This window comes from Channa argus, chromosome 7 (assembly GCF_033026475.1).
Source record: "Channa argus isolate prfri chromosome 7, Channa argus male v1.0, whole genome shotgun sequence".
In the NCBI taxonomy this organism is placed as follows: Eukaryota; Metazoa; Chordata; class Actinopteri; order Anabantiformes; family Channidae; genus Channa; species Channa argus.
The window spans coordinates 24,536,596-24,561,732 of NC_090203.1; the positions used below are offsets into that span (position 1 = coordinate 24,536,596).

A 25,137-nucleotide genomic window follows, 5' to 3' on the forward strand; every position below is an offset into this window, starting at 1 on the left:
CGACAGTGTGAGGGACTCCGAGAAGGAATGCCAACCCGATTAAAGGCATTTCAGCTGCCAGTGGGAGAGGAGGCAAAGCCCAGCAGAGGTGAGATGCTCAGGTTGACAAGTTAACATTACTCGCAATAAAAACTCGGCAAGTAAAAAGCCAACAAAAGCAATTTATTGAAATTTATTGAAAAACTGTAGTTAACCCAATGTAAAATACTCTAGTTTAATTAGAAGCTGTATTACTGTGCATATTGTATGTTGCTACTGCGCAGCCTCAGAAAATGTGGGCTGACAGCCATGGAAATGCCAACAGGCTGTAATGCTCTGGATACTTCTCTGTCTAAGCAGCAGATATCTAACAATGTGCAGTGAGTGTGTGTGTGTGTGTGTGTGTTGGCTTCGGCTTTGATCAGTATGAATTGCTGCTGTTGGATGAACAAGGCGTGAGCATGGTTTTCTAACCTGGGGTTCATCACCAGCCGCCTGAAGAAGTATGTCCAGGTGATATAGTCCATCGCGTCCTGCTTGGATGAAATGGTTCCTGCAGAAATCTCAGCATTCAGATGGTCTGACAGCACGCTGAGGAGACTGGCGACGCAACACAGGCAGATCACATACAGGTAGTTTCCAATTTACAGTCTTGTTTCAGTGGCATTTGAGAGCTGGGTCCTAATTGCTGCAGTATCAAGCTGTAGAACTGGGATTTTAATTTCTATACTGTTTTTTTTTTTACCAAATTAATTGCCTGAACTTATCCATTCATTGTTTATTGGTCAAATGAAGTGCTAACAAAATGTGCAAGAAATATCTATCAAATTACGTGACTGTTACCTGGACTCCACAGGAAAAGGCTCGTAGAGAAACTTCTTGTAGAAATCCTTCTTAATGTCGTGGACAAGAATAACAGCTTTGCCTTGGTCATCAAATTGAGGTCGGCCTGCACGGCCCATCATCTGCAGAACATCTACACATACATAGCACATATTTTGGGGCTATATAAGCTGCTGCAAAAAGTGAATATAGTTTTAACTGAGTCTATTTTCAGAGCTTGACATTGACACCTGGAAGCTGCCCACCACTGCTACTTTTTTCACTTGCTCCACTTCTCTACCAATTATTCCACCACTGCTCACTCCTATCCTGCTATGATAGATTCAAGAAACGATTCTGTGTGTGACCGGGTGAAAATACCTCATTGATAGCGGTGTGTACCTGTGATAGGGTAATCCACATAGCGCCTTGATTTGCCATCATAATACTCAGTTCCTTTGACAACCACCAGGTGAGCGGGGAAATTCACCCCCCAGGCCAGAGTACTCGTGGCAATCAAAACCTGAAAAAAGAGATGAGAACTTGTAGGAACAGTATGAGTAGATAGGAATAAACCTACACGAAATTCATGAAAAACATGGAGCATTAATAAATAGAAAAATAACAGAATCCTTTGATTTTAGGTCATTAAACATGTGCATAAATTGAGTATGTGCATACAGTGATTCACTCCTCTTTTGAAAGAAATACAAATATTTAAAGGAGATCTATTGGATTACACAGGTTTCTTTCAGAAGGTAAATACACAAAAATATAAATGTTCATGTGTTTCCTGGGTGACAAAGATTTTACTCCTGCACAGCACTATATGAAGAGCATTCCACCAACAACCAGTACAGCAGTGATTCATTCTGCAATAAAATATCTTTAACCAAATTGCACGTTTATGTGACTTATCAATGGTAAGAATTTGGTTATTCAGTACAGATGTGGTGTAAAGTGTGAAGCTGTACCTGGATCTTACAGTTGACAAACAGCTCCTCCACAGTCTTCCTGTCTCTTTCATGCAGGCCGGCATGATGCATGCCGATCCCAAAGGCCAGCGTTAGCTTGAGGTTGGAATCTCTAACAGTGGCGATGATGTCTTCAATCTGCAGATCGACCAGAGCAAAGACAACGACAAAACACAAATTCCGTTACAAACAGACCAAGAAGCTTCAAATATAAGCACACTCCTGACCACTGACCTGTCAAACCAGGACACACTAACATTACAAACTATACATTCATCAAGAATCATCCCTAGTTATTTGCACTGGCAGAAAGATACAAAACTGAAGGTTAGGAGACTGTAAAGGTCAAGCTAGTTGGACGACAGAAACATGCTTATACATGGATAACATTCTCAGCCATTTAGCATAGAGATTGGAAACAGCCTGTTTTTTTCCAAATGTAACCAAATCCACTTACTAGGACTTAAAGTTCACTGATTACGATATTGTACCTTGTTCAGTCTCCATAAAAACAAAGCACGAAAATATTGGGATTTTATGGAGATTAGTCCATGTGCTGGGACTATTAAGTTTCACTAGTTGCTTGGCATCCTTAAAGTGTTGACAAGACATGAGCATGGATCTTCTCGTCTAACTGTCGGCAAGAAAGTGATATTCCCCCATCATTACTGCTAAAATACAGTAACTTCAGCATAAAATAGCAATTACTGAGTTTTTGATGTTCTTTAAAATATTCCATACCGTTTTGACCTATAGATGTGTAATATAGAGAGTCATAAATAGCTAGTACAGCTCCATAGTCACATTTACTTAGTTGCAGACATGTAGCTGATTTGTATGACTCTTCTCTGGTTCCAGTAGGAGTGGAGCATTTTGTCTTGTACCAATATAAATCTAATGTCTTCCAGCCGACACAAACTGTATCTCGGCTGAAGGGGAAAAAAAATGTAACCCGAGCTGTAACCTCAGAATAAACAGACATGGAGCAAGTGGAGCAGAGCTGCAGAAGTTAACGAAAACCAAGACAACAGTTGGCTTCTTGTATTTCACAAAATATATTATTTAAATATAAACTTTGAAATGTTCATATCTCTTCTTTGAAAAACTAACAAACACTATGTGCATGTACAGTGTGTCAGTAATATATAAAAAAATCCATATAATAGTTTGAACACATAAAACAATAAAGAATTAGTGCCTCACCCATGAAAAGAAAATTTATATATATGTATATATATTTTTTCTTTGAAGTGGAGCGAGAGAACATCTACCCCATGAGACGGAGCTGGTGGTCTCAGAAAGCTGTCAGGTCGGAAAGAATATTGAGGGCGGTGGGTGACCCCCGATGAGAGTTAAGTAGCTATAGCTAGAAGCCTGTCAGTCAAACAGCAGGGAGCTGAGCTGCTACCCAGCAGAGAAACAGCAGGCAGAAGCATATATCAGCAGAACACACACAGCGGCCGGACACGCTGTGCACATATGTACAGAAACTAGGCCTGTTCTATAAGACTGTATATATTTGCATTGAGACAGGGTATCTGCACAGTTTAGAGAAGCAAATTCCGAATGTTGTAATGGTTCCACATCCACATGTAACATTTTTTAGCTGCTATGTAAAACACACAAACGGTAAAAGTGATGAGGGAAACTATTGCAAATAAGTCCACACCATTTGTACCAAATTATAGCAAATATTAGGTCAGTGTCTACATCAGTCTTAGTCTGCATAGAGATTTAAAATGTTACTATCTAGCTTATCGATTGGTATTACAGAAACCCTACAGTACAACCTCAAAATACTGGAAATCTATTCTATAGTTGCATGTGCCCGGTTTTAATTATCTTGATAGGTAGCTAATATGCTCCAAAACATAAAGATACATTTTGGAGCATATTTCTACTAAAAATATTAGAAAAAAGAAGCATTCTAACTTAAAGTTAAGCTAATCTAAACTGAACCAGTAAGTTAAAATTGTTACTGATAAAATTGTGTGTGTGTGAAGTTTACTATTAGTGGATAAATGCTTATACTGACTTTTTACACAAACTTTAAGCCTTTAAGTTCCCAGATAAATGCAAGGCTCTTTAAACCCTTCAAAGTCTTATAAAAAATCCACCGCACAGGTGGCACTAGAGGAATAGAGTAATTACAATGTAAATATCTTCGGCTATGCACTGAGGGTGACAGTGCAGTTTATATGTTCACTGGGGGTCTAAAATGTCTTTTGCAAATCATTTGAAACCTAAGTAGCAACAGCATTGAAATTTAGAATTCTGATGTTGATACTGTTCCAAAACGATGTGACAGTGGCAGCTAACTGGTCAAATAACACTAAAATAAATTGGGTGGGAAATCTCATTACTAATAAATTTAACTTTTCACAAGTCAGTGTCATGACTGGGTTGTGAACAAGGTTTATGCAAAGCAACAACGATCTCTAAAGACTTTCTCTGAGCCTGGACTGAGTGATGTGAAAAACTGCCCTGTGGTCTGGCAAATCAAAATTCCAATCAAAAACCCCATTTGAAATTATTTGGTAAAGCATTGTATGACTTTCTTTACATTTAAATTCTATACAGTGTCTCAATTTTTCTGGAAATAATGTTTGTACATGTGCTCAACCTGGTCGTGGTCCAAGTATCGTTTGGTGTGGATGCATCCTATTTTGTAGGCTCATTCTAAAAAGATCTAAAAAGTTTAATTATACAATTACAGAAAGTGCCACAGTTCAGGAAGCCTTCTGAGTCTCATGCCAGCCTGTGTAAGCTCAATTTATCATGGCTGGTATAGTCTTACTGACACACAACTGTCTGAAGATTTAAACAAACAAACAAAAAAAAAACACACTTAACTGAAAAACAGTTGAGTGATGTCCTCCTTATTGTTAGGCCTATCATAAATGCATGATGAGCTATTTAAAGTTTAATATATCAGGCTGGGGAATCTATTTTAATTGCACAAGTTTCCGATGTGAACACAAAAGAACTTATTCTGGACTTATGCTAAGGCTAATATGACGTACTGAAGGAAGACAGAGACTTTTATGGCACAAGCTGGGCCGAATTCCACACGGAATTACAATTGAACCAGTATTTACTGTACACAGAAAAATTGATTATCAGCACAATTCAGTAAAGGGAGACAGATGAGCAAAAGAAAAGGTTGCCGAGGAAAATACGCACTGGAAACAAAGGAAACACAAGAGAATAACACACAAACAGATTTGCTTAAAGCGTTGCATGATGTAAACATAAATAAGCACTTCAGCCAGTTAGTTGTCGGTGTCACATGTCTGCTAATTTTATCAATCCAGCTGCACAAATGTGACCAATGTGACTGTTTTCTGTTCTATACACACTATAATAGTGGCTGTGTGTCACGTTATGAGTAGGTGTGTGAGCTACTCTTGGCGATGTCCTAAAGGATTCTGTGTGTCATCCATGAAATACTAAAGCTGGTCTATTGTACTTCTAGTGTAGGTGCTAAAGTACAGAACCTCTCTCTCATCCTGGTGCAGCCATTGTTTGGGGTTGTCCTCTGTGGCCAGGTAGGCGATAAGGTCCAGCGCCGTCAGTCGAGTTTGACGTCGCGATGAGACAAAAATCAGCACTGGCTTTGCTGGGGAGTGGCTCCGTATCGCTGGAAAAATAATAATTCAAATAATGAATTGAAAATAAAGACACAGAAACAGTAGAAGGCTTCTGATTGGACGACCACAGGTTGACCTCCCTGCCCCCGTGACAAGGTGGTTGCAATTGCAGCAAGGCAGATTATTTCTAACTGACTTGTATGTTGATTTGTACGAATATTTAGAGTTAAAAATGATAGAGACGTTACATACTGGACATTTCTGAATGTGAGCAAACACTTTATACACATACTTTTAGCCTATAATATACAGTTTATTATCATTTACAGAAAGGTTTTTAAATTTGAGTTTAATAACTTTTTTAAATGTTCCATATTAGTGTGTGTCCCAGTTTGGACACCCCAGTAAAAAAAAAAAAAAAAAGTTTCTAGATCCACCCCTGCTAAGAAAAGGTAAGCATAAAACAGAAATAACTTTAGCCTTTTAGAAACTTTAGTATGAAATTGACCATCCTTTAAAGATGTAATTTAATATAGGAACATAACAGGAATTAAAAAGACCTGTCTTCTGATTACCACATTAGATCTTAACTGTGCCAATAAAAAATATCAAATGCTACTAATATCTCATATTGAATCGGAATATTAATATTGGCATTATTTTAAGCTGTAGGATTATTGTTTTACTTATTTTCTCCTACAGTCAACAGAGGATTTTGAATGAGCTCAAATGCAGTAAAGAGAAGTTTAATACATAATAATGTACTAACACAATACCAGCCGCACATTAGGAAAGTTAAATCTGTTATTTACAACATTAATATTTTGTGAAATTAGCAAACAACACATAAAAGAGCTCTCGAACAGGTCTAGTAATAACATGTCAAAATGCCCGTGTAACTCGTGTGGAGCTGTACCTTGGAAGGTGGGCTTGTTCATGCTGGCCATGCGCGGGCAGTAGTGTTGTCCTGGGAAACCATGGATGTGAACTTCAAGCGGTACAGGGCGAACAGACGGACGGAAGTTAAACAAACCCACCTGTTACACGCACAAGAGGGTGGTGGCGACAGGGGGGAGGGGGAGGAAGAAAAAAAGAGATTTAATGTGAGCAGCTGGTATCTGAAGCCCCATCTGGCTGCAATGTGAACTTTCTTTCACTGCCACTGAGGCACAGAGCAGCCAGCCTCTGCAGAATTGTGTTAACCTTTGATTATTGTGTCACAAGGTGCTATGATGCCACATATAGAGAGAACTGAACTTTGTAATGTCTGCACTGTGTTGATTCCTGCTGCATGTCTAAGGACATTTCAAAAGCCTGGACTGGGCAGCTACAAATCTTCCAGCTCAGGGCCAACAGCAGCCAGACAGTCAGATTTATGCGTGGCACACAGCCACTGTGGGGTGTCTCTTTACAGCTCTGGCAGCAGAGCAAAAGTCAAGCTACAATAATCTAAAATGTGTCTGTGATGATGGAAAATACTGTATGATTAATAGCCTACAGACATTACCAGAATGTCATGTTGCCGAGCAGCTGAGCAGCAGCAACAATGGTCCAGAACAGAAAGTCAGAATAGTTGGCTTCACACAGCTGAAAAATGTAATTGATAAGGAAAAAGCACTTCATTCAAATGAGTTTTACAGATGGCTGATGTTGTAAACAGCTCACTCTACAGATAGAATAATGAATCTAACTCTTTTGAACTACCCATTTCAAACTATGAATACAATGCAGCTTCAATCTTTAGATAATGGTTACATTTTCAAAATAATCCGTACTGTCCACAATCACCACACAGACGCTAAAACTAACACTGAATCTTTTCTACTCACATCTTACTCAGTCTCTGTCAACTTGGAGCCTGGATTAGCTTGTTCATTTGCATCATTGACCTCTTTTGTTGTCCAAAAACTATTAAAACCCTTTGGCCAGAACAACTGCTTTCGGAGGGTGATTGGTTTCTTCATTCCAAAAACCAAGATCCTCATAGTTTTAACAAATGTTGCTCCACATGCTCCAAATCAGCATTTCTTTGTATCGTGGCCATTCAACTGCACTTATGTGACACCTCCAGTAAAATTATGAAGATCAGCATGAGTCTTGATTTTCAGAAAGAAAAATTCTTTCTTTCTATTCAAGCTTTTCATATTAGAAGTAGTTATAAAATAGAAATACTTGGCATTTAATTTAATTTGGAAAACTATATAATTGTTTTATTTTTTGTCTGATTTATACTAGTTTGTCTATATGTTTGAGTTCACAAATATGTATATTAAGTTAACCAGTAATCTGTGCCTTTTCATTAATAGTTATTCATGTAGAAACATGATTTGTTTTTCATATTGCACTGATAATTCTGTCCACAGTAATCGCAAAACAACTGTCTGATCAAATCGTACAGGCCTAAGCGTAATCCTGAAAACAGAAAGCAACTGCAGGCACATGAATTTAAGACTGAATAATGTAATAACCATCAAAGACAAGTAGAACTCTGCTTATTGATATTATTTCACTAATCTTTGCATCATTTTGATGCTGATAGGCCAACTCATCCATCTACATCACTGCAGTCATCCAGACAATTATAAGGAAACACTACTCTACACCAAACATATCTGCTTCTCCAAATTGCTGTTATTATATACATTATTAGATACAGATTTACAAGAGGCAGGCAACAAATGAGCCATATATACACAAATACTGTGATTTTTTTTTTGTCTGGCTTCACTTCAGCATTGTTCTTGGTACATAAAGCCAGTCTGACTCTTCCTGAAACAAGGGAGCTTATGGAGATGATCCCTCCATCTGGCCAAAGAACAAGGGTTCAAAAGGTAACTGAAATACACTGGAAAAGAATTTAAAGAAATGTTCTGATATTTCTGGTGAAAGACTACTGTATGCACTGCTGTATGTCTTGGTGCCTGGATATTTTTTCTGACCTCTCCGATTCCCAGCCAGTCTGCGAGGTCTCGGGCATTGGCCAGAGCTGTGGACAGGCCAACTACTCGGACACTCCTAGACGTGTGTGAGGAGATGAAGTTGGTCCTGGACACAATGACCTCCAACACTGGACCTCTGTCCTCACCTGTAAAACAGACACATTTGTGAGGTTCCAAAAGGTTTATGTGAGAAACAACTAAATCTTTGTGCTTTCAGACTGGCACGAGCTTTCTGATACACTGTTCCTTTGAAGGTATTCAGAAAATTGATAATACTGCCTTCAGGTGATTTTTGTTTCTTGAGGTAATTCTAGAACGTCACCTGAAGCAAACTGAACTGATTGGACAAAGAAAGTGGTAAGACACAGATCAGGCTTAAGTGCATAAAACCATTTCTAAAGCGGTGTTGCCAGGAGTCACACCGAAACAAGTAAGAAGGACCTTGGTCAGTGAGGTGACCAGGAACCCATCCGTCACTAACAGAGCTTCAGAAATTGAGATGGGAGAACCTGACAGAAGTCTGACCATCTCAGTAACAATCAATCAATCTGGAGTTTTTGAAACAAACTTTAAAGGGCAACGTCATTAATTTTCAACTTATTCTCTATGGCTTTAGTTTAGCATGTAAATGCACATTAATGCTTTTAAACTTCCCTCTGACTTCCGTGTATTAAAACATGATATAAGATGACACTAATACCATCTCTTGTTACAGTATGTAAGTTTAAAAACATTATTCAGCTTATTTCCTGAATCTTGTCCTTAATTATGTAGAAGCATTTCTGTGCTTGTAAATAAATAAAGCTGAAGAGCTGCTGCCTTAGACTCCACATCTGCTTTCGGAAACAAAATTGTTAAAAAAAATCAGAAACTAAATGTAAACTATCAAATTCAATCTGCAAGAGTTTTACACAAGAAAAGCTCATTGAAAGCACTATATATACGGTAGCTGTATAGCTCTAGCTCCTACCCAGGAGGTGGATCTCGTCAATGATGAGAATGGCAACTTTCTGAACATAGCTTCGATTCTGCCAGCTTCTGCTCACTCCATCCCATTTCTCTGGTGTAGTGACAATGAGGTCCGCCTGCGCTATAGCTTTCATGTCAGGAGTCACATCACCCGTCAGTTCCACCACCCTACACACAGATTAAGATACATTTTTCATATTGTTTCCCATCATGACCAGAATTCAAATTACATTCAACAGAACTATTGAACATGATGTGAGGGCTAAATGTCTGTTTCCACTTACTTCTTTCCCAGTTTTTCCTCAATCCTGACCTTCCAGTCCTCAATCCTCTCTCGTACCAGAGCTTTCAGAGGGGCGATATACACAACCTGCACAAATGGCAACAAATTAATTTCAATAAAACAAACATTGCCAGATGGTTCAAATAGGATAAGTTTACTATAAAATCTAACTACATTCTCACTGCCTCCCATATTATCTATGATCTGTCCAATAACAGCTTTCAGGTGATGTGTGCTATGCTGTTTAATGAGCTAAAGTAAAGATTCTGATAGTATGTGAGTATGCAAACGGTTCAAATCACACAATTCACAATCACCACACCCAACCCACTTGAACACCTATGGGAGATTTTAAAGCAACATGTAAGACAGTAGAGCAATTGTGGCTTAGGAGGAAGAGCAGTTGTCCAACAATCCGAAGGTTGTTAGTTTGATTCCCAGCTCCATTCCACTGGTGTCTGATTCTGAGTCTGAATGGGTAAATGAAAAGCAGCGTAAAGTGGTTTGGGTCCCATGAGTTAGAGAAGTGCTATATAAGTGCAGATGATTTACATTTACAGTGCACTCAATCACTATTAAACAAAAAATCAACACCATAAAAGAAAATATCTTTAGGAAATCTGTTGTTCCATTCCTCCAGTAGAGTTTCAGAGACTTGGAGAATCAAAGCCAAGGTGCCCCTCAAGTTGTTCTGGTGGCATGTGGAGGCCCAACATTTAAAAACATTTCATTCTGTATATGTAATATCCATCCATTATCTGTAATCACTAATACTGGGTCATCAGGGGGGCTGGAGCCTATCCCAGCTTCCACAGGGGAAGAGGTGGGACACACCCTGGAAAGATTTCCAGTCTATCTCAGCATCAACACAGAGAGCCACAGACAGACAGAGAATCATTCTCCCTCATTCAGACCTAATTTTGGAGTCATCAATTAACCTAACATGCATGTCTTTTTATACTGTGGGAGGAAATCTGAGCACCCAGGGGAATAAATATTAAATATTAAGCACCGCTCACCGTGACACTTGAAAGAATAAACTGTTCCCAATAAGCATTGCACCATAAATTAATAACAGTGCACTACGGATCTTGAATCTGGGATCTTGAATCATGCTCCCATGTGAGCTGCCCGTTGTTAATACATCTTTATAACATTATAATTGCTGGAAGACGTTTGGCTAATTGCAGAACTGTCCTCACAGTTAAAATATATTACTTTTTCAGAAGGGTTGAACAGGTTCCAATGTTCTTTCTGGTGGTTCTGAGGTTCAGATGTAAGCCGCACTCAACACCAAAACTGACCTACAGACAGAACATTGAAGTCTAACCTTAGAGGTTGGATACTTGTTGAAAACCCGGAACATGGCCAGCTCTGCTGCTATGGTTTTTCCAGAGCCAGTTGGCGCCCCCAGGAGGACATTAGTGTCGGTGTGATAGAGCGTGTAGAAGATCTGAGTCTGGATGGGATTGAAGTGAGTAAACTTGTACAGGCTCTCCCACTCCCGGTTACCTAAAGCTGTCACCGGCAGTGGTTGCAGATCCAACAGCTCTGACATGGAGAGAGTAAAATGAGAAGATAAAGCTGGATTTGTTTCATACAGCTATGCCTGTGCTAGCAAAAGCTACAATATATAAGACACATTAGTCACACAATTTGTTTCAGGTTTAAACAGTTATCAAAAACAAACCACTTATTTTCATCTAAATTTTTTTTTTAAATAAAGAGACATTTTTAGAGGCAAATATGCCTTTGATTCAGTTCATATATTGAAGCACTAACAACTCTTACATATCATAAATGGCAAAGACAAGTGTTTAAGAAATACTGAAAACATTATCGACAGCAATGCAGCTCGGATTAAAATAAGTATTAACTAAAAATATGTAAAACTACTCATTTCACTTTCATTACATGCAATTACACAATATATTCAATGTAGTGATATGCATGTTCAGTGCAAGTGTCAGCATGTGAAGATCCAAAACAAAGGCAAAGGCAACATGTTCAGTATAAAACTAGTTCCACTGGGTTCAGATTCTTAAATTTCAATAAATTAACAATTTATTAATGACATTTTTCAAAGTAAAAGCTGAATGAGGATGCAGCTGCAAATGTCTGGATTTAGGAAGGATGGCTGTTTTGCCAATTCATTTATTTCCCCAAGAAATAACCTTTGTGTGATTTTTTTACATGATTTATAACAGGTGATACTTCAGAGACATTAAATATTTGGTAGGAGATATGTCACTCTTAACAATTGACCACAGCAACTGGCAATGTTACACAGTCAATGAATTGCTAGTGGTCTTATAACATGCCAAGAGTTAAATGCATGTTACGTTAAATCCCTCTTGTGACAACATGAACATGCGCGTGTTTACCAGTGTGTGGAGGGTGTCTCTCAGGTAAAATGAGATTCTGGAAGTTGATAATGCAGACAGCCTCGGCCCCGAGCCAGCGGTCTGACACAGCCTTGATGTAGTATTGGGAGGGTAACGGCTCAAAGATGGGAATGGTGAACACTATTTGCTGAGGCTCTCCTGTCACCACCTAGAAGTGAACCATGCACACAATTACACACTACTGATGTTACATGATACAAGGATACAGCAGAGTCCTGTCTTCACATGGGTGGAGAGAGAAAAACCTAAACCTGTTTCTTCTGCAGGAGGAAGTACTCAGAATGGTAGATGTGATCATTGATGGGATCCTCCACCCATAGCCACCAGGGCTCACCCACTGACCCATGGACCTGTACCAAGAAAGAAGGACAATTTCAATTAGAGCTTTGGTGACCTAACAGGCAACTTCCACCATTTTACAAGTAGCAATGAACTGTGCTCAGTTTGATACCGATGAACTGTTGTAGGGACAATTGGGGGTTAATGTATTTATTGTTAAATTTTCATTTCACAATATTAAAGCACACTGAGCAAACAAACTGGGACACAGCAGGCAGAGGTACAGCCAATGCTACCTTAAAGTATGAGTAAGAAGACAGCCTAAAATACACATATAGACATAAAATACACATATCGACAATGAGCATTTTCAAAAGAAAACACTAAATACCAGCCTTCAAAATCCACTGCCAGTTTTGGTCTAAAGAACAATAAACTATATTCTCAGGACTGTGGCAATATGTATCATAATGAATGAGTGTGGTCTGTTTCCTGGGTGCCATCAGGGAGGCGGCTCATGTGTCGACACATGTGTCCTGGCTCTGCAGCCGGATCAGAGCTAAGCCAGCCAGTGTTCCATTACCACTCTCCCATGATTGCAGCATGCATTGCTAATCGGACATAAACATTCATCTTCATATTCAGCTCCAGTACAATGAGCATGCTGTTCCCCTCAGATTCCATGACAAACTCTGCACTAAGCTTCCCATGATTTCCTCTGGCCTTTCTGCCCACTGAGGTGGGACATTTTGGAGAGGACTGGAGGCATTCTGGGTCTCAAGGACAGATGGAGATTCTATGGTTGTAAGAATAACAGCATAAGAGGAGAAGCGATTCTTTTCTCCTATGTGAAAATGTGACTATGGTTATACTAGTTATCTCAATTAGTAGTTTAGGTGTGTTTACGGGGTTTGCTGCTCAATAAATAGTAGGGAACTAATTTAGATCCAGCCTTTCTTGGATTGGCAGTTTTCCAAGAGGTTAGATGTGGCCAAAGACTAAACTTAAAGTCCATGAAATATACATTTGACCCAGTGTGGTTTAAAACGTGACTCTGAAAAGTGAGTATATTCTTACATCAATAGGAAAAACAACGGGATTTTTTTCTGTTTGTCTTTTGTCATAACATTCATTGTTATACATTGGCATGTGCTGCAGAATTACTGTAGAATTACATGTGTCGAAGGTCAATAATCGCATTTTAATCCTAACAGTAGCATTTGTTTGGAAGAACTGCTTAATGATATGAGTGCAACAGTTGGCAAGCCTTCCTAAAAGGAAAGGGGTGCACTTTCTTCCCTCCTTAATGAGTTTGACACAGACCCTCAGGAAAAAAAAGTCCCACTTGACTACAGTAGGAGTCCACATGATGGCAAGAACTCGACTAAATTAAATTCAACTAAATTAAATTAATTATTTTTTGGTTGTTACATGTGGTGTTTGTTAGTTTAACAATCCCCAGGATGGGAGGAGTTTCAGGCTATTGAGTTTCGTTAACCTGATGTGTAGTTGGGGATGTGCAAAATTTGGGTTATTAATCCAGGTTATTAATATGTTGTCTGACAAAATGTGCACATGCTTACAAGTTACTATGATAAGACACTATCAGAAAAAATAAAAAAAAAATAGAGCTTCCAATGTATGTTGTGTGGCCGTTAACAGAGATTGAGAGATGGAAAGCTAGAGGAAATGTCAGTGTTCACTTTGGTACAAAGAGAGTTTGTGAGTGCCTAAGTTCTGTTTCGTAACCTTAATCTTAATGTTTGTCCCTGAATCAAGTCTGAACCCTATATGATGCATGCTATGTCCATAATCATGTCAAAAAGGACTGGTTGTAGATCTCGATGTTGATGTTATATTTGAACATGAGAGTGTAAAGTAGTCACTACAGAGGAAGACCAATGGGCGGAATGCTGGGCCTTCATAAGACCAGTACACTCTAGTCTGATGAGTCCAAGACTATATGTCCAAAGTACTTTCTTTTTCAATCATTCGCTACTCACTATATAATGTACACTATAGAATGTCTCCAGTAGTAAGTGAGCTTTATTTGACTAAGAAGCAGAATGATGGAGAGCTGCTTTAGATAACTTGATAATTAGTCCATAGAAACCTTCGGTAAGTGGGACGGCTTGGAATACGTTGGAGCACAGAGTGAGGGAAAATCAGCCGACAAGTGCTCAGCATATGTGGGAACTTTTTCAACACTGTTGGAAAAGCTTTCCTTCTGTCTACGTCATGAACCTGGCTGACAGAATGGAAAAGATGTGAAAAAGTAAGAGGTGACTTTGAAAGATCAAAGAGGTTTTTACTTTTTTTTTTTTTTTTGCTGATTACAGTACCTGTTTCCATGTGTTTAATTTTAGGGTTTTTGATGCCCACAGTATTAATCTGCAATCTAGGAAGTTTGATAATGTTATAGCCACTACAATCGGTACTGAAGATGTTCAGCATCACAATTTTACTGATATGTTTATAATATGTTAACATATCTGCAACTTGCCAGATACACACCCCGTTTCCTGAAATGTTGTTAAAATGTAAATAAAAGGGATGTTTATTTGATTGAACATATTCAATGTTTAAATGAGAAATGTGTTTTATGATATCAAATATTTGCTCCTTCCTAAGTATTCAGGAACTGAGATGAACCTAAAAGTACAGAAGGTCTTGTCCCTTATGTACAGTGACAATTCTGGATTCTCTGAATGTTTTAATAATATTATTGACCAAAGATGATGAAATCCCCTATTTCTCAAGTCACTGAAAAGGCACTTTTTCACAGGGAACCTAAAAGTTGATATCTAGGAGACAGGGTTGCTTTTAGAAGTTGTCCTCAGAACTTTAGTACTATCAAGTCATGGAAATCAAATGATCTTCCTATGACTGGACAGACAAGGTTTAGGCCAATAGTCATGGTCACTTCAACCTTTGCAATTTTAAGTGTTATGGAACCGTTAATCCTCCTTTATATACCCATTATATCTTATTCAAAAGAATAGTAGCACTGTCTCTTTAAAGCAAACAAATTAAAAAACAATGCTACGTATCCAGATAGTTTTGGTTCTGAGACATCTGTCTCTGATCTTTTTTCATACAATCAAGAGAAAGGAAATTTAGTTTGTGGTGTCATTAAAAAAAGCCCACACCACTGGAAACATATATTTACTGCAGCAATGTGGTTGTGCTGGATAATCCATAAAAATAACTGCATTGAATTCTGCATCGGGGCTCCTTATAACACAGTCAACAATCCCTTTAAACTCTCCCACTGTGTAAAATAAAATAAATATGAATGAGACAAGTGGGAGTTTATCTCTAAAGAAAACCGAGTTTTTAAGCAATCAGGGGGAGAACCTGTGAAAGCTAAACACAGGATCACGCTGCAGGACACTAAGACATAATAACATCTGGAGGCATGTTAAGGCAACAGAGGCAGCATATTAGTGATCAGGTTATTATTAAATCACTGTATTTGATTGGGGAGCACAGTGGTGGAGTGGTAAAAGCTGCCGCCTCATGGCTAAAAGGTCCGCAGTTCAAATCTACCTGCCAACTGTGGCTTTTCTGTGTGGAGTTTGCGTGCTCTCCCCATGCTTGCGTGGGTTTCCTCCTGGTGCTCAGGATTCCTCCCACAGTCTAACAACATGCGTGTTAGGTTGATCGGTGACTATAAATTCTTTGCAGGTGGGAATTTGAGTGTGAAAGTCTGTGTATGTCCATCTGCGTTAGCCCTGAGATAGACTGGATCGATGTCCAGAGTGTATAATATAATCAGCATAATAAAATTAATTTTAAGAAAAAAAGTATTTTTTTCTCATCTTAAGTCACCTAACTTCATACATTGACATGTTGTACAATTTTTAGACACAGAGAAATATGTATTGATGTTTTGATTTGAAGAATTTTTGTTGTGGAGACAGCAGCATGATTGCGTGTTAATGTGTGTACTGTACCGTCCATATTTACCTGGTCGTTCCAGTGAAAGTCAGGTGTGACAGTGAGACGAACACGTAGGACGGTTCGAGTAATTGGCTGGATGCTGGCCTCCATGGTGACTGAGGGGATCTGATGAGCACACTGTTTCACTGATAAGCCAACGTTGACGTGGTGCAGCATGTGACCTGGGAACATAACACCGAGCATTAACGTGTTGATAATGTGCTGAATAAACCTGATCTACTGCATGCAAGAGCGTTAGATTCAAATGTTAGCTAATATTGAAATAGCAGCTGAGTCAGCTAAATTCCTTACAATGTATGACAGCACTAATACGATCAATACAACAAACTGTTGTACCTACCACTCTGTTGCTTTGACTTGTACTTCAACTTTGTTGTTCTCTGATTGCTATCAACTACTTTTAACTACTGTCACATGTTTCACATTAAAACCCAACCAGGACAGTAAGTAATTACAAACTCCGTGTTGAGGAAATATCAGCGATCTGTACAGGATGTACCACACCTCGCCCAACAACAGCCAGGGCAGTAGCTGATGCAGTAAAGGACTGTTGGACATAAGGAGTCAATCACTGAGAACCTGGTGGCAGCAGAAAGCTGAGCATGACATAACTGATGCTCCTTATTCTCAATCTGGTAAACAAGGTATATTGTTGAGTTGGCAACAGTGCTGTGAAAGATGTAACACATAATGTAAAACATACTCAATACATTGTCTAATATAAACCTTTTTTCCAATAAAGTCCTGGTTCTTCCTGCAGTTTAGGCAAATAAATGCTACAGCCGTGCTTGTATTTTAACAATAATCTTTCTATACAGTCTATACACTAGTAAAGCTACAGATTTAGTTCTTTTTACCAATCTCATCCTTTCTCATTTCCTTCAGTTTGTCCACGTGGAGCTTCTTCTCTTCCAGCCGGTTCAGTACAATGTGGCTGAGGTGGGGGAACTGGCGCAAGGGGTGGGCAAATCCCCACAGCCGCTTGTCAATCACCTTACAGAGGGTGAGCAGTCGGTAGGTCATGGCCGGCCACCGTTTTCTCAGAGCTATCTCAAACAGAGCCCTGACAATCCGAGCAGCATTCTGTGAGAAGAAAAAAAACAGACTGAATCAACATCAATCCTGGAACATATGTCCACATATTACTGCTGCATTTGACATATTGTTTCCTCTTTGCTAAGAAAGAAACTAGTTTAACACTAACGTTGGACTGAAACAACTGAAACACATTTGTACTGGAGCTGAAGTCACTTGCAGCAGCTGTAATGTATCATGCTGTATTCTGGTAATTATTAAGGGTGGTCAGGAGGAGATGTGACTGGGTGAGGAAGTCCAGGTTGACCACAGCTGCACCCTGATGGATAGCTCGTGTCAGTTCTGAAGGAGTTTAGGAGACGGTGTTACCCTCTGATCATCCGCTCAAATCTACTCAAGCTGTGATTGATTCGGTTGGGTGTTGATGGGATCTGATTATTTGGTGAGGACTGAAATTACTATTATGGGGGGTTATTGAAATCTGAAAGGCCTCTGATAGTTGAGTGAGTAAGGAAAACCAGCAATCCAGTGAAAACAGATGTTCCAAAAAATATATTTTTCCTCTCCAATTTCAAAGCCAACCTCCCCATTCGGTAGTTTGTACTCTGTTACTACCAAAGGCTACCGCTGTTCATTTGTCAAACAAAAAAAAATAAAATTCTAGCTTCTTTAGCACAACCACCAGTTTTTTGTCTGATTTTAAAATCAATTATTGTATATATTTCCAAAATTGGAAAATCAAACACAAACTTCAGTGCTGCATTTTTACTACACTTATTTGATTTTTGGGCCGTTACCCACTGGGAAATCTTTTATCACGATAAAAGGCAATGGGTTTATATACACTGAAGTAACCTGGTACTCAGAGAGGCAGTTTCTAAGCATGAACTGTCTAAATTGAATATAATATGCAGGTGAGATAAATGTATTCAGGCTCCTTCAGGCCACTTAGTGTTAAATCTGCTTTCACTCAGACAGATTTTAGATACAAGGAGGCATCCCTCCAGATAATGATCTGTCCTTTAATCCAGCCACTACTCCTGTCTGCAGCCTTTGGTCCTGTACATGTGCTCTTCGAAAAGGCTAATAAGAACACTGAATACATGGGTACCTGGCAGAGAAATCCCCCTGGAGAAATTACATTTCTCTAGTTCTCTACCCCAATACAACCAGAGAACTGTGGCAATTAAACCTGCTTGATTGATGCAAGGCTTCGTCCTTGTATATTCAAGCTTGTGTTTCTAGATGCAGGGGTGCTATGTGACTACATTGGGATGACGCTTTCTCATGCAAGGCTGCCTTAGGACAACAGTGGTTTCCACCCTGTGGCCTTTACAGCACTCAGATTTGACCAGAGTTCCTGAAACCTTTCACTATATTATGTGTTGTAGATGGTGAAAGACCTGAATTCTTCGCAATCTTGCATTGAAAAAAAAATGTTTTGAACTCAGCCACAGACTTTTTATCACAAAGCCTGAGCTTTAAGTGGATGCTACTTTAATACCCAGTCATGATGTTCTCATCTGTAGCAATTAACATCATTCAGAATACTGCAATCTGAAAAAGTCCCAACTTTTCTGGAGATGGGCTGTATATGTGAATTTCAATATTTAAAATGTCCATTTAATAGAATAAAGTACTGTACTAGTTACCAACTCAACTATTGTAACTATCATTCTGTACCTTCTTTAAAGACATGGCATAGAGTGTATCAATAGGCTCCGAGTATTTAAAAAAATATGATGTAAGTACACATTTATCCCCGGTCTTATAAAATTATTTTGAAAGTCAAACTTTACCTTAGTATCAAAAGACAATACTTCAGATAAAATAACAAATCGATTTATATTTACACTCGAGAAATTAACAGAAAACAAGAAACAATAATCCTTTTTTTATTATAGAAATCATTTTCATCATGTTTTTCTGTTATGAACACTTTGTTTTTATTTATTTATTTATTTTTTTTTTTTTTTCAGTGATAGTAAAGAGGTTATCTCCTGTAAGTTTTCTGACTAAATGTCAGACCAAACAAACCTTTGAGAAATGCAATATTGGCTTTGGGAAATGATAGCCATGTGAGGCAGAGGCAGGATGGGCAGGATGCCCTTCCTGACGCAACCATCCCCTATTTTAGCGGGCTTGGGACAGGCACTGCACAGCTGGGGATGGATGGTTTAGGGTTCAGTATCAGGACTTGAACCTCCGACCCTTTGGTCAGTGGGCGACCACTTTACCAACTGAGCCACTGCCACCCCCCATAAAAAGTATAAATTATTCACTAAATTCTCAATAAGGGGCGCCTCAACATCTTCTCATTTTACTCTCTCCATTAGTTAATTAGTAAAAGAAAGAAGGTAATTAGTAAAAGAAACACATATTAAGCATTACTCAGTATTTTTATGTATGCCAGTCCAAAAACTTAATTAAAGCTGTATTTTGGTGGTTCTTTTACTTGGTCTACTACATGGAAATACTACTTTTTACTTGGAACTGCCCTGGAAAGAAAACATCCAGTGTGGCATCAGCATGGACAAGAAACAACTGCCAAGTGCTACAGTGCACCAAAGGAAGACGTGACTGAACCCTGAAATGTGTTGGTTGTGTCTTTGATTAATGGATGTATTTGGTGTGTGTGTGTGTGTGTGTGTGTGTGTGTGCTGTTTCTTTCCCCTAACCTGTGCCACATATGACAGGTCTGAGATGAGGGAGAAGCTGTCCACCTCTCCTCGGCCGATGTACGTCTGCAGCAGAATGTTAACCTTGCCATAGCCGTTCTCCACCCCACCTGCAGCTGGCAGCTCACAGTAGTTACACAGCAACTGCTCCAGCTCCTCCATCTCCTCATCACGAACCTACCAACACATGGGATACGCTGCTGTCTTCATACGATACCGGAGTTTTTATTAGAGTAAAGTTTAAATATAGACTGAGAAACCCTGACAGTCCTAGTTTTAGCATATAAACGATGAGCTCTCACCTTAAGCTGTTCGAACTCCTCAGACTTGGAGACAATGCTAAGGATGTCACCTTCTGTTCGTTGAGAGTTGAAACATTCATTGAACGTCTTCACAGATGGAGGAAAAAGGATTAGAAGTTAGTAGAGTTTGGCATAAGGTCATTATGTGTAACTTGAAGATTAAAATAACCTGATAACATACATACATACTCGCTGGCCACTTCATTAGGCTCAAATGCACAATTTACTGCAATTCAATATTTAACTAAATGAATAAATAAAAGTTGAAATTTCTCTGTTTTTGCTGTAGATGAAACTCATAGTCAGTCATACTGGGGTGCATTATATTCAATAGTGGTCTTAATGTTTGGCCAACCCTATTTTAAGATAATGAGGGGACCAAAACATTAGAACCATCTACAGTGAACAACCTAAGTTAGTAAATGGTCTGCACTTATATAGCGCTTTTCTACCTATTGGCAATCAAAGCGCTTTACACTGCTTCTCAGTCACCCATTCACACTCAGAATCACACACACATTCATACACCGATGGGGGAGCTGCTATGCAGCTGGCCAACACTCACCGGGAGCAACTAAGTTGGGGTTCAGTGTCTTGCTCAAGGACACTTCGACATGTGACCGGAGGAGCCAGGGATTGAACCAACAACTGTGAGATTGGTGGACAACCGCTCTGCCTTCCTGCGCCACAGTCGCCCTAGTATTGACTTAAGTCCCTAACAGCAGACACCTATGTCAATGGGAACAATGTGAGTTGTTGTCATTGTATGTAATTTTGTGCAAAATGACTTTCACAGGGGAAGAACTGAAACTTGAAGGTGAGAAATATAAAAAGAAAACAAATCTGTCAATTTAGTATCATTTTTTTTTAATATCTTGAGTTTGCTGAATGGGTTGACTCAAATTCAGTTAATTAACCGAAACTAAAGAATGTTAAACTACCTTTTCAACCTAAGATCAGATAAATTGCGTTATCAAGACCTGAAATGATTTACAGTTATAACATATACCCTATATATACACCGCTTTGTTGTTTGTTATATTTTATTAGTTCTTTTGTTTGGCATGGTACTGCTAGTACAAGAAAACGTACATATGACCGGTCTCACACTAAACTATCCCATGGTTTTGCACCTAATGGTCATTCAATACTACCTGTATGGTGTTGTATCTGATGTAGAAGTGGCTGGCGGTCCTGCCCAGATCAGTGGAGGCGAAGTAGCCTGTTCGCTCTTCGAAGCGAATCATTTTGGCCTTATCCAGTTTCCTGCCAGACTCCACCACCAGTTCCTTTCTGTACAGCTCCAAGCCAGGATCCATCTGAAGCAGTTTGAATATTTCAATGTGTTCCACCGACAGACCGAAGTTATACAGGATTCAAATATTAGCAATAATTCATAAGTCTAAAGCAGTATATCTGCTTTTTATTTTTATATTTTACCACATGTTCAATATGTCACAATAGTAAAAATAATAAAAATTATACGTTCATCACTCACCGTTATGTTTTAACTGTTGACCACATGCGTCCCACATTACACCGAGAAAACTCATGAGAAAAAATTCTGAAGAGAACTTTGCAGCACACAATCAGCTAATTAAGAGATGACTTACCTGATAAGCCTTGTGGTTGATGCCGTACGCCAGCGGGTTGGCCCTCATACGGACATAGAGGTAAGTATAACTGAGCCACTTCACCGCCTCCTCCACGTTGGTGACTGTCCCCAGAGCAACCTGAAGCAGCAGAGGGAAGGGGAAACATACGGGACAGTCACTAAGATCACTAGACTTTGCCTCCACCTAGTGGTCTTATTGAAAAACTGCAGTGTAGACACAAACTGTTTAGTCTTGTTCCTGTCTACTCTTTACAGCAACACTTCACACAATAAGTAACAGTGAAGGCTGCATCACCTTCAATTTGAAAAAAAGGTCAAGGAGTATATTAAAAAAACAAAGTTAAATTAATGATAATCACAGCAAAAGTTTGCATCCCCCTTGATTATTAATAAAAGGTAACTTGAATTAATTTCTAACGAAGGAACATTTTTACTTAGCCAAATGTGCATGCGACACTGTGTTTGTGTTGTGTTATAATCTATTAAGTCCAAATATGTAACACAAATATTTCAAACCTGTTTTCTTACTCAACAGTAATAAAGAAACAACGCAAACATGCAGGGTGGTGCATATTTTGTTTCCCACACAAATGGAACTCATTTCCGAACGTATCTCACTCCAAAATAATACAGGGTGATGAAACCTGCTGAAACTTGCAGTTAATCCATTGTCACTTGCTGATACAGCAACACACACTAAAACCCTTCCTTTTCTCTACCGTCTTTATTTTTCTAGAAGAAGAAGAAGAAGAAAAAAAGCAATGTTTCTACAACTTAAAGAAAGAAGAAAACATTACTTTTAGTCCTGTCCAAACAGGGTGTAAAAGAGACTGACCTCAGCATTGAGGTTGTCAGCCAGGCTGTCCAGGAACTGGCTCTCGATGGGGTTCTGCTGAGTGAGCAGGGTAAGGTAATGACTCAACTTGTCGTGGGTGGTGATGATGGTGCCCTCACCGTACTTGTCAAACTGGGGACGTCCTGCACGCCCAAAAATCTGCATGACGTCCAGAATGCCCAGATCAACCATGGCACCGCGCTTGGCATCATAGATTTGAGTCCCCTGTTATAGACACAAGACAAAAGAGATGGCTACAGAGACCTGGAAACCTATCTGAGAATATGTTCAACCCTAATTCAAAAAAAGCTGAGACGATGTGTAAAATGTAAAAAAAAAAAAAAAATAGAATTCAATGATTTGCAAATCTCATCAACTCATATTTTATTCACAATAGAACATAAACAACATATCAGACGTTGAAACTGAGACATTTTACAATTTCATTGAAAATATTAGCTCACTTTGTAGTTGATGGCAGAAACACACCTAAAGTATGTCCCATGCTATAATAGCATAATTGAGTTACATTTTACATTTAATTGGAATCACAGAAACCTATGTCAATTTCTGCCAGTAACATGCTCCTGTTGCATAATAGTGTACGCAATAATACGTAAACTACTTATATCAAGTATGAATAAAGTAATGGGTAATGATCAATATATTACATTTTTGGACCGACAAGCCAAACCCTGATAACTAAGTACTGACAAATCCCTTCATTAACACACTGGTGGTATTAATGTTGTGGTGGCAAGGGGTCAGCATAAACATTTGAAGGTACACTAATGGACAGGTGTCACAACACACAGTGGGTTTTTACTTTTTCCCCTGACTTTGCAATTCAGCTATGTTTACTCAATATACAAGCAGCAAATGTTGCTGAATACACAAGCCGAACCCCAGATAACTAAAATAAAAGAAAGAAAGCAAAACAGAGAAAGGTAAAAAATGAATGACCTTGATGATAACTGCATGGGCTGGCAAGTTCACTCCCCAGGCCAAGGTGGCAGTACAGACCAGCACTTTGAGGTGGCCTTTTGAGAACATGCTCTCCATCAGGCTGCGGTCAGACCTTAGCATGCCAGCATGGTGGATCCCGAAGCCTTCTGGGAACATCTCCTTCATCTGCTTGTTTCTGGAACGCTGGATCTAAAAATGTGTTAAGAGAGGTTAGAAAGTAAAACACTTGAGAAATGTAGCACGGGGATTTGGGCTGTCAGAGATGGGAAGTGAGCCCAGATCCAATATCTTGTTCTACAGCAGAAAAACCCCAGGACTCAGTTATTGGCCTAAGTCATTTCCTAGAATAACAGAAACTGTCACGGGAACAACCTAGAATAAAATTCACTCTGGTGCCACAAGCAAGTAGCTCAGTAGTTGAACCAACAGTTTTCTGACACAACCTTAAACATTTTAATGAGCCTCTTAAGAGGAACTGTAATACACTGCCGAGGTGTAACCTATCCATTCAATTAGCGTCTGCATATACACACAAAGAGTCATATTGAAATAAGTGCTGGACATTGACTGCAGCTCTTTGACCTGGGTCGGCTTCAGGGGAGTCCTCATCACAGGACTCACCGTCTTGCTGTATCTAATTGGAGGTCAGTGCTCACCAGGCCTCTGAACTGCCAAGAGAAAGCCCATTACTGCCAGCAGCTGTCTGCCTCTCTCTCTCTCTCACACACACAAACACACACACACACACACACAGTCTAGGTTGCACTGAATGTCTGAATTTGATTGCAAAGCTTGTGGATAAAGGTGAAGACCTGATTTGTAACTTAGTTCCCAACTAACTGACTGACTGTCTGTCTGTCCATAACGACTTTAGCAATTCCCCGTAGCCTGGCAGATTAGCAGAAGTGCTATGAAAACAAGTGAAAGGAGTTTTACGTCTATGTGGAAACTGAAAGACTTTATCGATGTACTGTACACGTGTTCTTATTGTGTCCCTGGTCATCACCCTGGCAGCAGATGTCTGAATCATTTGTAACAAATTTGACAGTTTTGAGTCAAAAGGATCTTTGATCAGATTTGTAACTTGAGGCCTTGAAGTTGTGCTATGTTGCTTATAATTAACCATTGATACACACACTCATACATTGATGGTGGTGGCTGCCATCCCACCCAAGTTGCCCCTGGTGGGCCACTTCAAAGACACTTTGACACGTACCTAGAAGTTGACTGTGAATCAAACCACTGGACCCTACCCAAGTAGTTCATGTTAAAAGACGCATTAATGAGTCCGGTGTCATAAGGAGACACAGCTTCATAAACCTATGTATCACCAGCATACAGGCACATGCATTAATGTTGGGGCAGTGACACATTTCCATAATTTTTTCTCTCACAACCACAGTGAGTTTGGAAAGAAAAGAAAAAAAAAGTAAGATTTGCCATCAAGTTTAATTTAAAAGTTTTGTAAATTTGTTCATTTCGTAAAAGTGATTGCTTTGCTAT

General features: G+C 39.2%; 1 protein-coding gene across 1 annotated transcript in view; it reads right to left on the reverse strand.

Annotated features, from left to right (window-relative positions):
• The window catches only part of ascc3 (activating signal cointegrator 1 complex subunit 3), a 132,436-nt gene that overhangs the window by 16,942 nt on the left and 90,357 nt on the right, over positions 1-25,137 (reverse strand). The window contains exons 15-34 of the mRNA XM_067510491.1: positions 23,632-23,823; positions 22,669-22,893; positions 21,832-21,951; positions 21,373-21,537; positions 20,219-20,305; positions 19,917-20,093; positions 17,061-17,286; positions 16,210-16,364; positions 12,213-12,311; positions 11,941-12,109; positions 10,887-11,107; positions 9,558-9,643; positions 9,275-9,441; positions 8,305-8,450; positions 6,282-6,402; positions 5,273-5,415; positions 1,776-1,913; positions 1,204-1,324; positions 823-955; positions 454-579 (exon numbers count right to left, since the gene is read on the reverse strand). Of these exons, the coding sequence (XP_067366592.1) occupies positions 454-579; positions 823-955; positions 1,204-1,324; positions 1,776-1,913; positions 5,273-5,415; positions 6,282-6,402; positions 8,305-8,450; positions 9,275-9,441; positions 9,558-9,643; positions 10,887-11,107; positions 11,941-12,109; positions 12,213-12,311; positions 16,210-16,364; positions 17,061-17,286; positions 19,917-20,093; positions 20,219-20,305; positions 21,373-21,537; positions 21,832-21,951; positions 22,669-22,893; positions 23,632-23,823 (3,017 nt within the window). The remainder of the gene's footprint in view (positions 1-453; positions 580-822; positions 956-1,203; positions 1,325-1,775; positions 1,914-5,272; positions 5,416-6,281; positions 6,403-8,304; positions 8,451-9,274; positions 9,442-9,557; positions 9,644-10,886; positions 11,108-11,940; positions 12,110-12,212; positions 12,312-16,209; positions 16,365-17,060; positions 17,287-19,916; positions 20,094-20,218; positions 20,306-21,372; positions 21,538-21,831; positions 21,952-22,668; positions 22,894-23,631; positions 23,824-25,137) is intronic.